Source organism: Drosophila takahashii, chromosome 3R, assembly GCF_030179915.1.
Source record: "Drosophila takahashii strain IR98-3 E-12201 chromosome 3R, DtakHiC1v2, whole genome shotgun sequence".
In the NCBI taxonomy this organism is placed as follows: domain Eukaryota; kingdom Metazoa; phylum Arthropoda; class Insecta; order Diptera; family Drosophilidae; genus Drosophila; species Drosophila takahashii.
In genome coordinates this window covers 23,918,958-23,935,530 of record NC_091681.1, presented here as the reverse complement: position 1 = coordinate 23,935,530, position 16,573 = coordinate 23,918,958, and the positions used below count along the sequence as shown (strand labels likewise).

Genomic DNA, 16,573 nt, shown 5'->3' with positions numbered 1-16,573 from the left:
CAAAATAAGTGCTTTAGAATTTAATCTTATATGGTCTTATTTCTATAATACGCTAACAAGGTTTAAATAAATTACTATTTTATTACAAGCTTTTTGAAGTTCTTAAATTTGAAAGCAAAGCTTAAAGTAAAACTCATGCAATTTTAAAATAGCGAGTTCAAAAAAAATCTATTGCCACATTTTGGACATCCACAAAAGTTCTTAAATTAATTACAAAAATTCTGAGATGTTTTAAAATTTGTTTTTATCCGTATTTATATAGATTAAGTTATCTTTAAGTCTGAGCTTTTCGGCGGTCAAAATTTAGAATTACAAAGGTACAAGTACGACAAAGCTTTTGAAGCTTGGTTCAGTGGCGAATTCTTATCGACGCTGTCCGTTTTACATGTGTTGCTTTCTTGTTTACAGTTGCCAGATAAATTCTCCATATTGCGGCGAGAGGGCGACGATAAACTAGCCGCCAAATCGTGACAAATGGCAAATAATTTCGCGTTGTAACATCTCCAACCGATCGACAGGCGTTTGCATTGCAGTTGCATCGCCGACGAAATGCCAATCAGTCGCTCCATAACTCGGGTTACGCTTTGTTTAATTCTCAAATTAGTGTTTTGTGTACATGTTTGAAAGAGTTGTTTAATATTTTGGCACCATGGGCAGCCAGTCGTGGACTCTGCCCCGCCTTTCGCAATCGAGTGTGTCCACCCACAGGCTCCTGGGCTCCGTGCGATTGACTTACGCGATATGCGCCTTTTTGGCCACTTGTCTGCATGCTGCCATGCGGAATATGCTCGGCATGATTATCCTCAAAATGGTTATGCCACGGCCGGATGATGCCCTGGAAATTCCACAGGAGATGGCTGGACTGCCGGATACCAATATCACCTCGGTGGGGCGATGTGGATATCCTCGGATGGTTCCCAACCCGCTGATCCGAGAGACTCAGGCAAGATGATTTACCTTTAAAAAAGGCAATAAATAAAAGTTACCATCATAATTGGATATACTAAAGACCTTATAGAGATAAAAATAAATGTTAGCAAACAGAAAGTCATGAGTTAAAGTCATAAAACTGATTAATGCTCACATACAAACTTAAATCAAACAAAACATAAATTAGTATTGACTTTAACCATAAACAATTGCTTACACTTACAGAAATATTACTATTGGATGTAATTTATAAAATTTGAAAATGTTATTAGAAGTATTCTACCTCTAAATAAGTTACAAAAAATGTATTTTAACATTTTATATATTTGTTTCATATATTTTCCAATTTTTTTTTAAATAAGCCGGTGATTTAACTATAAGTTGTGTAATTTATTGTATTTATTTATTGTATTTAAATTTAAAATAATTAAGCATGTAAAATTCTTTAACACCTATTGTAATAGTCGGGTGACTTACCATGGACTCGAAACCAGGAGCTGACTTTTCCGGGAGTTTACTACTATGGCTATGTGGTTTCCATCTCCTTGTCCGGCTATCTGGCAGATCGGTGCAGTAGCAAGGTGTTGTTCATCGTGTCGCTGATCTTTGAGGCAGTGGCCTACGTTCTGCTCCCAGCGATGGCCCATTTCAGCTTCGAAGCAGCGGTTGTTGATCTGGTCATTTGCGGCTTGCTAGCGGTGAGAAGAAGCAAAGATCAGATGGTTTAAACTCTACTAAAGTTGTTTCTAATTTTTCACAGGGCTGCGGAAATCCGGCGATGTACAAACTTTTTGTCACCTGGGCTCATCCCACCGAGCGAACGGCGCTCCTGTCCTTCGCCTATAGTGGACTTCTAATGGGCTCCATGTTGGTTTACCCGGTGGCCAGTTACCTGAGCAACTTTGGCTGGGAGCTGTCCTTCTATGTCGTCGGTGGGGTTACGTTTTTCTTTGGTATCGCTTGCTGCTTTCTCATATACGACACTATGGAGCAGCATCCTCGCATCTCGGATGAGGAGGTGGATTACCTGCTGCTAGGAAGGAGTGATTTAGGGATTCGAGAACAGCAGGTGAGGGGGGACTATAAAAATATTTAAAGCCTCTTTAGAATTTTAAGCTGCTTTTATCTTTCCTTGTAGGTAGTGAGGGTTCCCTGGAAGAGACTGTTGACTGCTTCGCCCGCATATGCCTTCGTCCTGACCCACGTCTTTCATACCTACACCTTCCTGGTGATAGTTCTTCTGATGCCCCGATTTATGCGCGAGGCCATGCAGTTCGATCTGCGGGAGGTGGGCTTCCTCTCGGCGGCTCCGTATCTGGGCGGGATCTGTTCCAAAGCCCTGTGCATCCTGGGTGGCAGCTACGTTGAACGACGCGTGGGTCCTGATCAGAACTTTATGCGAAGAATGCTGTACAGGATCTGTAAGATTCACTGGATATCAGGGGAATCATAGAAATTTTCTAGAGGTTTAAAATTTAATTTGAGATCTATATTGAACCCAGGAGAACCTCTAGAGATTTCCGCGGTACCCCTGTACACATCTTTTTATATATTATATCATTACTTTATAACAGGCAGCATTCTGACATCGTGCTTTATTGGAATCATCATCATGGCTGATTGTGGCGACAAAATAATGGTCCTTTTGATGTTTGCCTTCATGATGGCCTCCACGGATATGGGTTTCAGTGGCTACTGGCCCACGCTGCTCTACTTTGCACCCTCTTTCGCAGGATTACTCTCAGGATTGGCCAATGGAATGGCCCATCTCTCCGGTTTCCTGGCGCCTCATCTCGTTGCCGCCTTGGTGCACACCGTAAGATCTGGTAAATTAATAATTAAATTTATAATTCAACGGTTTGTATACCTCGTAGGGCAGCAAAAGTGAGTGGAATGTGGTGATGATCACGCTGATTGCCTTTAATACGATGGCCATGTTGGTATTTGGATTCTGCAGTAGTACCAACTTGCAGCCATGGGATCCTCGCAGCGAAAAGGGGAAAACTAGGCCTAAGCCAGCAAAAGCAGTAAATAGTTAGCATTATGATTTTATACCTATGTTTTATTTGTTTTTACTTTTCTGTATTTTAACTCTGTGCCTTTCGAATAAATTTTTCTTTAGAAAAGATTACGATTAAACGTTTCCTAACTAGATTTTTGGTTAAAGTAAAAACAAATTGTTTTTTTATACTAAAAACTAATAAAAATAATGATATAATTTATAAATACATATTCAATTTTGAAAAAACCGCCATGATGGAACATCCCTAATGTAAGCTCATCTTGAATATTTATCGATATTTTTAAGGTGCAGACCAAAGCAGTCCAACAATTAATTTTTAAACAGACACTTTCGGATTTTAATGTCAACTATTCATAAATATTAAATTTGACAAAAATATGCGTTAAATCAAACACTTATTGGTGGTCGAAAGTGTATCGATTAGCTGCCATGCGATCAATCACTTGAAAGTCTATCGATAGCTGTGTGCTTTAACGAATATTTTTGGCGGTCTCGATTTGGGTTCGAGTCGCGGATAAAAAGTTAGCTGGGGCAAAAACCGTAAATTGAACAATTTTAAAGGTTTATTTTTTAAATTGAAATAGTAAAGGCTATTTTGAAGCTCTGGAAGCTGAATATTTTTGGGCTAATTCTCCTTCGAGAAAGAAGAACATCGATAGACAACTATCGATGCATCGATAGTGTCATCGATGTTTCTCCGCCTCTACCCCACTTGCTTTATTAATCATTTCAATTTTTCAATTCGTTTGCTTGACGTTCACGGACGTGTATCCGCACACAGCTCATACTCGAATACATTTCGCAATAGATATATCAAAATTCTCCGTGTGGGTTCTATCTGGATTGGATGCAACATTAAATTACCAGTGTTTTTCCCGATTTTCTAACGACGCAAAATTCTCAGTGCAAGACAAAAACCGAACGCCTTATTGACAACATAAGAAATTCACCATCATCGATAATAACAACAAGTCGACCGGAGGAAGTGGCTCCAAGCAACCAAGTGGAAATCATCGGACAAGCTTCTCGACGGGATTGGAAGTGAGTAGAACGATCGGATCGAAGGGATCGTATCGGGTACAAAATCATCTCGAAAATTAAATAATCCCACACGCCGACGCGGGGAAAGGCGGAAGTCAGAGAACTTGGCTTCCTGGTTTTTCATTTGCCTTTTGGCGCTTCCGCCAAAACACTTAAACGCTCACTTAAAACCGCTTCTTGACAAATCAATAAAGGCCAACTGTCGGATCGGGCATTAACTTGGGGTCCCCGTACTTACACTTGAGAAAACTGTATATCATATCATAAATTTTACAGTTTTCTCATTATTTAGGGAGCATTTAAATACAAAATATACAGTATTTTCAAATAATTTCAATTTTATTTTATAACATTTAAAATTATTTACTTTCATAAACCATATGAAAACTACGGATCTTGATTAGCAAATAAAATCGTCTATTTTTATTTTAACTTCATTTAAACCATACTCATTTATATTAAATATTTTTTAAAAAGGGTTCAAATATGTAGCTAGAGTTGGGAAAAATTTGTACCTCAGCTTATTTTTCAATTTTTTTTGCAGTGTACGTGTGCGTAGGCTAGACTCCAAGTACACGAACCCAAAGAATATTAATGTTTAAACTTTAAACACTTGTTACCTTGAATAATACGCGGTGTTGTATTATCATTGCCGTTGCTGTATTTGTTTTTTTTTATTTTGGGTTGAGGGAGGTTCATTCAATCGGGCACACCAACACCAGTGCACTTGAAAAGCCCAACTGTGTGTTTGTGTGATTGTTTACCTCCTTTGTGTTTTATGCATATTTACTTAATGCATGCATGAATTTCGTCGAGTCCACCGTGCAAATACATTTTAATTTTCGCAATTTCGCTTAAAATATGGCCGCTTAACTTAACTTCTACTTGCAATTCGATGAGCTGTGCTTGTGCGCGGGTGTGTGTGAGGCGGCACGTACACCAACAAGAGGCCAGAGTTGCCAGCCAATTTTCTTTTGTATTGCAAGTGTTTTGTTTTGCTGATAAATACCAGCTGATTTCTATAAATAATTAAGTAAACAAGTCGACAAAAGCAAAAAATTCCACTTATTGATAGTGCGATAAGACTCGCAAAAGCCAATAAAAACCTAAAATCGACTGTTATAAAATCTAAGGTCCAACAAACACCCACACAAACTTGAAGAAAACAGTAAACAAATCGCAGCACAGTCGAGGGAGATTTACTAGGTACTCCTAAACCTTAAATTAAAAATGTATCTTAAAAAAAGGTATTGAAGATCTTAAATAAATCCATTTAAATTTGGCTACACAAAAAACATAAATCCACTAGCACAGCCACGGCCAACTTGATAGTTACAACCATGAACCCCTAGTTTTGACCGATGACGATCGTCGCCTTTGGCTAATTGCGTTTTTGCATAAATTTCCACTTTTGACATTCGTGTCATTTCACACGTTTGCTTGTTTTTAACTGATAACGGCATTTCTATACGCCATAAAATGTTTAACGGGGCTAGAAGTGATACGAGTAATAAAATCGGCATAATAAATAAGTGAAGTATAAAGCATATAATATACAAGTGTGTCCACTTATTTGGGGCTCTTTTCGCTCTTGCACTAAAAGCTGAGTCATTTTGTTTTCAAATTTTTGTGTGCCGCGGCCACAACGCAAAAAATAGACACCGCTCGCGCATAAACAAAAAATCGTTGCGCAAAAAGAAAAGAGAAAATGTTCGCTTATTTATAAAAACAAATAGGTATTAGTGTAATACTACTTTACCTGTATAGGTGCGATTTTTGTTTTGTTTATCTCGTAAGATTGACGGAAAACCGGTTTTTTAGAACAAAAACAAAACTGGTCGGCTTCTTGCCGGTCAAATGCGATTATATATTCAAATACAGAAAAGCTTGCCTAAGTCAATCTGAGCAATAATAAAATGCCAGTTTCACAAATATTTAATTAACATATTTTGTAATGCTAATTATCTGTTTTGCTATCATTACGAAACTTCAATATAATAGTAGGCATTGAAAAAATCTTCATAAACTCCCAAGATCTCTAAAACTCCTGAGATTATGTGGTAATTGAAGGTTTTTCAATCTACTTATAAATCAATCGAATGCTTTATCCTTAGACATTTCCGTGGCACCGCTGAATAAGCTGGTATTCGCTTTTTTGAGTATATTTTCTTTATAAGCCTAATTGTGCCGATTTTGAGCTAATAAGATAGATGTACCTATAAGACCGTTTGGCTAACAAGTTGGCACAAAGTAATCCGAATCTTATCTCCTTGCAGCAAATATCATGTTGTTAAAAGTGCCATCTGTGGACTGGACGGATCAAATAATTTACGTTGTGGAAGACGACGACTCGCTGTCAGACATCGACGATGAGCCAGATTTCTCCGAATACATGTGGATGGAGAACGAGGAGGAGTTTGACAAGAACGTAAGATTGATCAAGCTGAAAAAACCTGGGGAGATTAACTGACAAAGCAATCTAACTATCTGGTTATAGGAACTTCAACGCCTGGAGGAGGAGGAGATCATGCAGGAGTGTTTTGAAGCCATGATCGAGGACGAGCTGGAAGAACAGATCAATGAGTGGGAGAAGGCCAAGTGAGTAGTGACCATCTGGCCGCCATGAATTAAATTAAAATTAAATTAATTAATTAACAGAACGGACGAACAGAACACGGCGCTTTCTGCCCTGCCCAAAAGCCAATGTAATGTGGAACAGTCGGTTCTGAATCCCATGGCCGATGAGTTCATACCGCGTAGTCATGTTCTGGATTTTCCCGCCTCATAAAGCCAACTCATTCCCTGCCCGCCACAGAATCACAAACCACCCCGAACCCATAACACGTGGACCTCATATGCGATTAACTGAATATCCTTTGCTAAGACTCGACTTACAAATTCCGCTAATGAGATTGAGATTGATATCCTGACCAAGTTGAGCAGCTAGAGCTTACGGAGGAGGTAGCTCGTAGTTATCTAATTTCTAGATACCGAAATGCTGGAAAAAACAACTAAAGATTCTAACAAACTCCAAATGCTGGCGACCGAAATGCAAACGAATCATATTTTTAAAAACCATTATAAAAAAAAACACAACACAAGATCACTGCAGAAATATAAAAAAAATGTTTAAAAGAAAAAATCAACAAAAACACAACTAAAAACTAAGAACCGACAAATAACAATTAACAACTATGCCGCGTACATCACAGTACATTGTAATTAGAGTTAAACACGAATTGTTTGCCGAAGAATTCGGAGCCCCAGAAATTCCGAACCCAAAATGTTACCGAGAAATGCAGACGCAGGCGCTTGCTGAAGCTAGTGAAAACTTTGGTATCAACGTACAAAACGAAAACAAATGACTTTTTACACGCGACAAACGGAGTCGCGACTTCTATCGACCTAGGAGTCAACCAACTAAAACAAAAACTACAACTAAACTATGCCAATTTCCAGCTAAAGCAACTGTAAGCAACAAACAAGACTCGATTGTGTTAGAAACAAACCAAGAAACGAACAGAATTTGTAGTTGTCATGTCGTTAAATTGAAATTCTATTCAAAGACTTTAATTGTAGTTTAAATTGTATTTAATTTAACGTCCCGCCCACTGTCTACACTCATTTTAAGTTGAACATTTTGTGGAATATATGTACGTGTTTACTAGTTTTTTTTAAAAATAATTTTGCACCATTGTTAACTCGTTGTACGTTCTAAGCCCAAGTTATGAGAAGCGCTTGTTAACTTCCCTTCTGACTCTCGCAATACTTGTAATTTACAATTGTAATTTAGTGTACTAAAACGAATTGAGATACTAATGTTTAACGCCTCTTTATACAAAAAGCCTGCATAAATATGTATATCTAGTGTTAATGGAAAAGATAACAGACAAAACCAATGCTGCAATAACAAATAGTTCTGTAATTTTAAGTGAAAAAGTTCTTTTGAAACGTTTGCCCTGGAGCAAATGCACAAGTCCCAAATCGATTTTGTTGATATCGTTAAAACTCGTTTCGGCATGTAGACAAAGATGAATTTCTATTTTTTCAATCAGCTTAGATTTAGTGACTTAAGACAGCATTAAAAGATCTACTACATTACTTACGTTACGTGTGATATAAAGATATAAAAAACCCAACAAAAAAAATATCAAAAAATGATTTTAAAAATCTCAATAAAAAGAAGTATTATTATAGCATAAAAATGTCATGTTTGGATTTTATTTCAAATATGATTGTAAAAGTGGTTTAAAATGGGGTTTATTGGATGGCATTTCTTCTTCTGAATATTAATTAAAAAATCAAAAGTGGAATGAATGATAAACAAAGTTTTATTAGTTTTGTCAAAATTTAATTTCCAAAAACATTTGGAACTTTTATTGAATGAAATTAAATTCATTAAATTATTAAATCAAATTTGTAAATGAAAAAATCATACTTTTTAAATATTTCATTACTGCGACAACACCCCTAATGCACTGCACTCTCGATAAATATCGATAGGTTCGCATATCCAAATACCGATACCAAAAATGGCGTCGTGATTTCCCAGTTGCCGTGAGAAAAGAAAATGCATGTTGTGCCCCCGCAAAGAAGCGAGTGAAATGTGAGATTAATTGGCGGCGAGCGAAGAGCCCAAGGCATGCAAAAGAAGCCCATCCCAACCAGGAATCCACACCGAAGTCTTGGCAAGCGGACATGGCGGCGGCGGCGACGGCAGCGCCAGCAACGTCCAGCGGGAATGCGAGTGGTGGTGCACCTGCTCCACTGCCTTCGACTGCCCCTGGCAGCGGCGGCGGCGGGGGAGGGGGCGCGTCAGGTGTTGGAGGAGCAGGTGCCCAGTTCCGGGAAATACACAAGAATACATGGCTCAAGCGGCTGACGGCGGATGGCAAACGGTTGACTGTGGGTCCCAAGGTGGGTGTACATATGGTTACCTATTATTCCTTGGCTACAAAATCTCTTTGTGTTCCACAGAAATCCGAGTGCAGCTGGGTGGTTTTCTGCGTCCACGACGACACGGACGCCCTGCTGGAGGGCTATGCGGAACCTCGTCAAGCAGCTGGACATCTGCCCGAGTGGGCCGTTTCTCTGCGGGAAACGCTCCACATCTCCCATGCCCTCATCCCCAATTCCCATGAGTTCGAGTTTGTGGTCACGCTCAGCCACGAGGTGTTGCGCTTCCATGCCGTCTCTTGGTAAAGTCTAAAAAAAAAAAGCTCCCCGCACGCAACACCAATTAACCAAGCTTACTTTCGCTTTTTTTCGCAGGGAGATTATGCAAGAGTGGGTGGAAACGCTGCGCTCCAAGCTGCGCGAAATGAAGATTCTGTCGCCGCGCGAAAACCTCTACACGAAGCTACCTGAAGTGCGCGCTCCATTGCTGCCCACAAGGGATCCCACATCGCCACTGCCTCCACCGCCTCCGGTTCCGGCTGCTCTGGTGCCCGGAGTGGAGCGCGTGGTGGCCGCCAATCATCAGGCTCAGTCAGCAGCGCCGCCTCCAGAGCAGCCCTCCAGTCCGGTAGCCACAACGCCAGCAGCTCCTGTTCCTGCCCCTGCACCTGCTCCTACTCCTGCTGCCATGTCCAACACTTTGACGCAGCACCTTCTCAACATGCTATCCGATCCCATCAGCACCTACAGCGAGCAGATCAGTGAGTCAGTAGAACCGGCTTCCAGTCAGGAGGAAGGAGGAGCAGTCGCAGAGGAGCAACCGTCCAGCAGCGATGCTGATCTGAATCTATCGGACGATGAATATCTGTCGCCGCTGCTGCGCAAGGCCTGTGTGCTCACCGAGAATGGCGTCCGCGTGGACGTGGTGGCAGCCACTGCACAGCGAGCTTCTGCCGGTAAGATTATTATTATTGGACCTCGGATTTTGCATCTTTGTCCATTTTTGGTCCGATTTTTATCAACATTTCTAGGTAGGTGTCATATTTTTCAAATGTAATAAATTCGGATGCATATCGGAAATATGCAAAATTAAATAGGGTTTCCTTAAATTTGGGAAAAAATTAGATATCTCAGAAATGACGAAAAGGAACAAACAATTTTCTTCGGGTAAATTAGGTTGGCTATTAAATGGTCAATCTTGAATAGTTGATTTTATTTTATACTTTGCATATATTTATATATATATTTTATGCATATGCATTTTATGCAAAAAAAAAATATGCCATTAATTTTAAACTATGTGTATTTTTACTGAAACGAACTTTGGAGTTTTCGGAATTAATCTATCTTTGTCCTATAAAAGAGAGCAAATATGCAAAATCCGAAGTCTAATTATTATAATAAAAGCTGCAGTATAATTATAAAATATATTTTTACAATTACAGATCAAATCCTGAACTTGGAGCACATGCTGCAATGCGAACGGCTGATTCCCAGGTGAGCTTCTACAACATGCCGTTCATTTGGTCGTAGCTCTGCTGCAGAAACATGACGACTGCCTTCTTGGTGTTTGATTTGCCCTCAAAGGTGGCGAGGAACAGTCTGCGCAGAACGCTCAAATAGCGCATGGCATTGAGGGTCAGCTCCTGACCCTGAGCATCCAGTTTCATGGCCATCACACTTTTGTATCTCTTGCTCACCTTGGAACGCAACTTGTCGTACCTTTGGCTAGCCTGCTGCAGCAAAGGAGCATTCTGCTGCCGCTGGTGGTGATCCATGTGCGCCTGCAGCAAGGCCTTGAAATGCTCATTAAAATGTTTCACCTGCTGATAGTCGGATTCTTCCTCGCAGAGAACACTGTACAGGGTATCGAAGAACAGCGCAGGATCTTGTCCAGTGCAAAGTTGCTTTAAAGCGTACGTCGATGAGCAGGCGAAAATACGCTTCAGGTAGCGATTCTCCTTGTCGAGCATGTAAATCTGCTCACTTAGCATTTGGATGGCTTTCTCGCCCTTATCCCGCTTTATCTGCAATTTTTCAATCGTACTTTGAAGCTCTTGCAACTCCTTGGAAAGCACTGTATTTTCTTCAACCAATCTGAGATTGGCCTCCTCTAGATTCTCACACGAACTGAAAGAGGACAATTCCTCCTCCTCCAAGGTCTCATTAGATATGCACTCTGCATCATCTACATCGATTTGGTCCATCTTCAAGGTCTTCTGGTGGAGAGTGCGCAAATCCATCTGGAAACTATCTGCACTCGTAAATGGAGAACCCAAAGAGCATCGTTCATTTAGTTGCTTGTGGAGGAGCAGAAGCATATAGTTTCGGGAAAACCTTTCCTTCGGCGTCGCCTGCTGGAATATATTGAGCCACCTTGTGCAGGTGGGCGCAATCTGATCTTTGGCCGGCAGTCGACCAACCAGTTTCACCACACTTGCCACCTCCTCCACAAAAAGATCGTCCAGCTTTTCTTCGGTCAACGAAAACCTTTTGGCCATGTCTCATAAAATTGTATACAGTTTTGTATATCAAAAGGACTTGCTTTTTTTGAAGCAGACTACTAAGCCTATTTCTTCATTAATTAAATGAAATCCTTACCTTCATTTCAGACCACAAACATCACGATCCATGTCCGCTGGTGCGGCTGACAAATCAAAGCGGCCGCCACGTAAACCTCTCCAATCGCAATCTTCCAGCGTCGCCGCTGCTGCCAACAGCGAGGATTCTCAGGACAATATTACAATCATCCAGGTGTCGAACATCAGCAACAATGGCCAGGAAAAGCCGCCCGAACTGCCGCCCAAGAACGCCACCGCAGCCGAGGTGTTTCGTTTTCCAGAGGTGAAGACCAAGCAGCAGCCATCTCAGCCCCATCACGAGTATAAAAGCAATGTACAAATCATTCCGTCCAATACCAGTAGCAGTACCAGTACCATCCAAGTCCTGGGCAAACAGCCCAGCATCAGTAATCCCTATACAACGCCAGTAAGGCAAAGCAATAGCGCCAGTTCGCAGGTTTCCGGCACCACGAAAGTAAAGGTGCTGGGTGACGGCGAGGTAGCTGTCTACGGCACCTGCTACCCGGCGCCCGGTGGCAGTCCCACCACCTCCTCCTCCACCGCCTCCTCGTCTAGCAATCCTGCCAAGCCGCAGACACCGAGATTAAGTAAGAAAATAATACTCAGTGCCAACACCTCGGGCATAACGAACATCAGTGTGAATAGTGAGCAGGGCAGTGACTCGATAATCAGTGGAAATGTCCACTACGAAAAGGTCTTCCTCTCCTCGAGCATTCCCATAACCAGCAGAAGTAGTCCGACGAGAGCGGCAAGCAATAATCCCATCCAACCGGTGGTCAACGGAAGTCCAGCTTTGCCACGCCGCCGGTTGGCTTCGCCAGTAGCCCCCAGTGCAGCAGTTAGACCCACGCCGCAGCTAACACGAGGACTTACGGAACTGGTGATTAGTTCGCGGCCCAGTAGAAGGGATTTCCACTACCTGAAACTGCTAAACACTCCACTGAAAACTAAGACATCCAATAAATCAACGAGCGCCGCGAATAACAACATCGAACAGCAACCGCAACAGTCCACGCCTTCCAGTTCAACGAGTAACCAGACCCAAGGAACTGCAGGACAAAGGAACAGCACTGGTGACAGCCAAGAGCAGCGCCGGCGCAGCTCGTCCACCTCGGATGCTCAGGCGCCTCTTCAGCGGATTTCACAGCCGGTGACGCAACGAAACGCTAACAACAACGAGTTTACGCCATCCCGAAACGGAGCTTTTCGCATGCAGCCACCGCCGCAGGGAGCACCGCCGTCCAGCACTAATCCCGCCCAGCAGCAGTCGCCCAACAAGCGATTAACTCTGAGGGAACAGCAGGTGATGCAGCTGCGGCGCGAGATAATGCATCCAGGTGGAGTGCGACTGAATCTGCGGCGCAAGGATTGCGTTGGATCCATCGCCTGGGTGGATGCCTTCGGCGGAGTTTGGTAAGTTTAGCACAACTCGGAATCATCGTCAGTGTGATTGTATGTAGTCTAATCATAAGTTTGAATTTTTCAACTATTTGTAATATTTACTAACGAATTTTATTCACAGGATTGCGGGTTGGAAGCAAAAGGAGCATCCAGTGCTATACAATGCCCTTCACATCGGAGATCAGCTACTCTCCATAGCAGGCGTGAACATCAGCAGTGCTGCGGAGGCGAATAAAATAATCAGGAACACCAACACGCTATTTGTAAGATCTTTAAAAAGAAAATAGTGTATTTCCCTACATTCAAAAAATTAATCGCCCTAAATTATAGAAATTTGCTTCACTGGCGATTTTTTTCTTAAAATAAAAAAAATTTTATACTGGTAAAGAAAATGTTTTTCAAATTAATGAAAATTTGTTAAATATAAGAACATTTCATGAAATATAGAAAAAAATCGCCAGTGAAGCAAATTTCTATAATTCAGGGCGAATCATTTTTTGAGTCTATGCATAATTATTTATTTCATTTTAAAATATGCTTTCAATCTTTTGCAAATATAATTAGATATTTTCTTTTTCAAATACTAATATTTAATTTGCTAATATTCCAATTCCTTGATTTCAAGGTTGAGGTCTTGCTTCGACGCATTCCTTTTGGCCGGGCCTATGCCATTCGACGTGACCGCGAGGGTCAATGTTTGGGACTGATTCGGGATGGAAACACTTCGACAATCGTGGATGTTGTGCCAAACAGCTTGGCCGCACGACACGGCCTGCCACCCAAGGTAGGCGATTAATAATTATTTTAGCCTAATAAATACTAATAATTAAATCCATTTCAGACGCAATCGTGCGATGGCAGCTCACTAACCTTCTGGATGCTGACCGAGATCAATGGGCGTTCACTGAATCTGTTCTTCAAGGATTTGGAGATACGCGATCGGCTGAACTCGGTGGGCCGGGATATATCCATTTTGGTGCAACCGTCGGATTTAATAACCAAGCTAAAGAAGCAGCTAAAGTCCCTGCGCGGCTACAAGGATTACTTAGTGCAGTAGTCCCCGGCAATAACGATCGATTCCATATAACCACACATAACTCGTAACTGTAATATGTTGCTATACGCGAAGTAATTTCGAATAGCTCTCGGCCAGTAATCATTCCATTTTCGCGTATACGTCAATGAACGGATCCCCTATATAGTCAACTAGAACTGGTAGAAACATTTCGCTATATTACGTACTACACACTTCACTTACTATGATCGAAACTACTTAAAGGACTTAGGAGTAGCGTTGAGGAACATATACAAAAACAACCTATATATTTTTGCAAAATTTTATATCAACTCATATATATACAAATTGAACATATATATATATACACCATAATGTATAGCAGACACTTTGAAGGGTTACCAAATTTACACCTCGAATTTGTTTAGATGCGGAAAAGTTATAAGAAATTTACAACACGAAATTCAAGTATTTTAGGTTAACATATACACGCGTATCACACACACACCTGTGCAACTTAGTATCCTTATGCAATATTGGAGTGCCTCTGATTTTGTTCATTGATGTTGTTTTCTTTCATGTTTCCGTTTGTTTCGTGCGAAAAGACAAAAGCATCTGTCGTAACTTTTAAGATGTGATAAAAATGAGTACTCAAATTTAGGCAATTTTTAACGGTACATGTAAATGCTTTTTGATTTATTTTATATTTAAGTTTCAGTGGGTAATTTCGATAAACACATATATTATTATTATTACTGATGTAACGACCTTGCGAAACATTTATTAAAGCAATTCCACACAAATCACTCGCAAACTGTTCCCCTCTTGGCCAGCGATGCCTTTTGCTTCCAGATTTTAAAGTTGTACTTCTCCTTGTCCAGCGTCGAATAGACAAAGATGGGCATGGAGTTGGACATGACCCAAATGGTGCCCTCCTCGTCAATCTATGCAGATAAGAAACTTAGAGTTATTCTTTTAAAACCAGAACTTATTAATCTTACCGTCAAGTCGCTGGGGTAAATCATTTCCGTAGCATTGGAGTAAACAGATCCATGGTTTTCAATTGAGAACGGCTTGCTGGTCTTCCAGCAACCCACTCCGCTTCTCTGGACCTCGGCGAAGAAGATTACTCCGGTGCACGGATCGTATTTGTGCATCGTGGACTGTGTGGATGGTCCGCGGGTTCCTAGGAGCCGGAAATCACTGCCGTGATCGGAGCGTGCTGCATTGGACTCCTGCTGAAGGACCCGATTGGATACCACAAACTCATTCGTGCTGGCCATGGCGTGAAAGTAGACATCCCGACTGCCATCCGGTTGATGGGGTCCCAAAGTAGTCGAGAAAATGCCATCATCCCAGCGGAAGGTCTGCCCGCCAATGTTCAGATCATCGGAAAGCGGATCAAAGTTAAAAGCGGTGTGGTTGAAGGACCAAATTCTATCGGTTCGCAGGTGATAAACGTGCAACTGGCGATTGACTAGATCCGGTAAATAGGCGTAGGCATCACCGCACTTCCGCGCATCCACATCGATGGTGATGCTGGCTAGTCCACGTCCAACCTCCACTATGTTCAGTGGAATCTCGAAGCGCTTTCGCACTCGATCGGTGGCCAGGTCAACGACCCAAATGCTGGGACGCCGGATTTGCTGGCGGTTATCTTAAGTGTAGAATTTTAAATTCATTTATAGTGTCACATTATATACTATAATCATTTTAAACTCACTGGGATACTCCAGCATCCCGGTGTCGACGAACCAAAGGCGCTGGCAGGCATCTACTGAGGTCCTGTAGACGGAAACCAGATTTTCCGCACTCCTATTGAACTGATTCAACTCAAAGTTGGGATAGGCCCGAAGATTGGGACTCTGGCTCCAACCATCCTTGGCCAGATCGATGTAGTTTAAGGTGGACGGGATGCCCGTCGTGTGTCGTTATAAAGAGGCGTCCTCGGAAGTGAGTTACACCCTGGGGCACATTGTTGTATTGGATAAAGGATCCATTTAGATTGGCAGCGGAACCAGAAGCACCCAAACATGTACGGGAATTGTACACATGCGGATCTTGAAGAAAAGGTTAAGATATTTATTATTTTTTTTTAATTATTCATAAAGTTCTTAGTAAATATTTGGATCATTTTTTATAATTAGTCTAACACTAACTTTAAAATAATTTTGATACATATATATTTTTGTAAAATAAATTTTAAAAAAATTTTATTACACATTTAAAATGTATTTATTTGAAAAACACCATGATTCACATAATTTATTATTTTTGATGACGTAATGGAATATTACAATTAAAATAATACAAGTGCTAAGTGTAATATAATTAATTGATATAAGATTTACCTGGTATGCAGAGCCTGCTCCACAAGTCCTTATATCCATCCCCGCGATTGTAAAAGTCCATTTGTTTCCATCTGAAGACCTCTATCATGGGATCACCATCTGCATAGGCTAGCAATTGCAGCCCAGCGATTGTGCAGAGGAGCAAAATTCGCGGTGATAACATTTATAAATGTGGTTTACTTGAGAAACTGAATTAAAATCCGGTCGTTCGCCTTTCCAGGCTGAAATATCACTTGCGACTGGTGCTTAACTTGTGTTCTACTGAGTTATACGTGCCTTGCGGCTCAGAAGTAAATAAAATAATTGATAAGAGAAGAATCTCATTCAGTTCTCA

At 41.2% G+C, this 16,573-nt stretch overlaps 5 protein-coding genes across 5 annotated transcripts; 3 read left to right on the top strand and 2 right to left on the bottom strand.

Annotated features, from left to right (window-relative positions):
• The first annotated feature begins 404 nt into the window (after positions 1-404).
• On the top strand, positions 405-3,061 carry LOC108062864 (sialin). Its single transcript, XM_017149710.3, has 6 exons — positions 405-943; positions 1,395-1,628; positions 1,691-1,999; positions 2,069-2,351; positions 2,505-2,746; positions 2,805-3,061. Exons 1-6 carry the CDS (start codon positions 650-652, stop codon positions 2,967-2,969), a joined length of 1,527 nt encoding a protein of 508 aa, XP_017005199.2. The 5' UTR covers positions 405-649; the 3' UTR covers positions 2,970-3,061.
• A 634-nt stretch (positions 3,062-3,695) lies between these two features.
• Positions 3,696-8,199, top strand: Paip2 (polyA-binding protein interacting protein 2). The gene is made up of 4 exons (XM_017149683.3): positions 3,696-3,994; positions 6,271-6,422; positions 6,492-6,592; positions 6,653-8,199. Exons 2-4 carry the CDS (start codon positions 6,279-6,281, stop codon positions 6,780-6,782), a joined length of 375 nt encoding a protein of 124 aa, XP_017005172.1. The 5' UTR covers positions 3,696-3,994; positions 6,271-6,278; the 3' UTR covers positions 6,783-8,199.
• A 330-nt stretch (positions 8,200-8,529) lies between these two features.
• Positions 8,530-14,694, top strand: LOC108062796 (uncharacterized). Its single transcript, XM_017149624.3, has 8 exons — positions 8,530-8,911; positions 8,972-9,192; positions 9,266-9,846; positions 10,336-10,387; positions 11,503-12,885; positions 12,995-13,136; positions 13,499-13,657; positions 13,715-14,694. The coding sequence occupies exons 1-8, from the start codon at positions 8,693-8,695 to the stop codon at positions 13,928-13,930; spliced, it is 2,973 nt and encodes a 990-aa protein (XP_017005113.2). The 5' UTR covers positions 8,530-8,692; the 3' UTR covers positions 13,931-14,694.
• LOC108062799 (uncharacterized) lies at positions 10,299-11,446 on the bottom strand. The gene has a single exon (XM_017149627.3). It carries the CDS (start codon positions 11,389-11,391, stop codon positions 10,396-10,398), a length of 996 nt encoding a protein of 331 aa, XP_017005116.2. The 5' UTR covers positions 11,392-11,446; the 3' UTR covers positions 10,299-10,395.
• LOC108062798 (L-dopachrome tautomerase yellow-f) lies at positions 14,675-16,507 on the bottom strand. The gene is given in 5 exon segments (XM_017149626.3): positions 14,675-14,832; positions 14,890-15,545; positions 15,612-15,820; positions 15,822-15,948; positions 16,240-16,507. Coding segments are annotated over 5 exon segments (1,296 nt in total). The 5' UTR covers positions 16,403-16,507; the 3' UTR covers positions 14,675-14,691.
• Between the last annotated feature and the right edge of the window lie 66 nt (positions 16,508-16,573).

Bases quoted from the DNA above. Each gene is read 5' to 3' on its own strand.
- Paip2 (XM_017149683.3), top strand. From the start codon at position 6,279: ATGTTGTTAAAAGTGCCATCTGTGGACTGGACGGATCAAATAATTTAC. The intron at 6,423-6,491 runs GTAAGATTGATC...ATCTGGTTATAG, and splicing joins AGGAGGAGTTTGACAAGAAC to GAACTTCAACGCCTGGAGGA. The intron at 6,593-6,652 runs GTGAGTAGTGAC...ATTAATTAACAG, and splicing joins AATGAGTGGGAGAAGGCCAA to AACGGACGAACAGAACACGG.
- LOC108062796 (XM_017149624.3), top strand. From the start codon at position 8,693: ATGGCGGCGGCGGCGACGGCAGCGCCAGCAACGTCCAGCGGGAATGCG. The intron at 8,912-8,971 runs GTGGGTGTACAT...TGTGTTCCACAG, and splicing joins GGTTGACTGTGGGTCCCAAG to AAATCCGAGTGCAGCTGGGT. The intron at 12,886-12,994 runs GTAAGTTTAGCA...TTTTATTCACAG, and splicing joins GATGCCTTCGGCGGAGTTTG to GATTGCGGGTTGGAAGCAAA.
- LOC108062864 (XM_017149710.3), top strand. From the start codon at position 650: ATGGGCAGCCAGTCGTGGACTCTGCCCCGCCTTTCGCAATCGAGTGTG. The intron at 2,000-2,068 runs GTGAGGGGGGAC...CTTTCCTTGTAG, and splicing joins TAGGGATTCGAGAACAGCAG to GTAGTGAGGGTTCCCTGGAA. The intron at 2,747-2,804 runs GTAAGATCTGGT...TATACCTCGTAG, and splicing joins TTGCCGCCTTGGTGCACACC to GGCAGCAAAAGTGAGTGGAA.
- LOC108062799 (XM_017149627.3), bottom strand. From the start codon at position 11,391: ATGGCCAAAAGGTTTTCGTTGACCGAAGAAAAGCTGGACGATCTTTTT.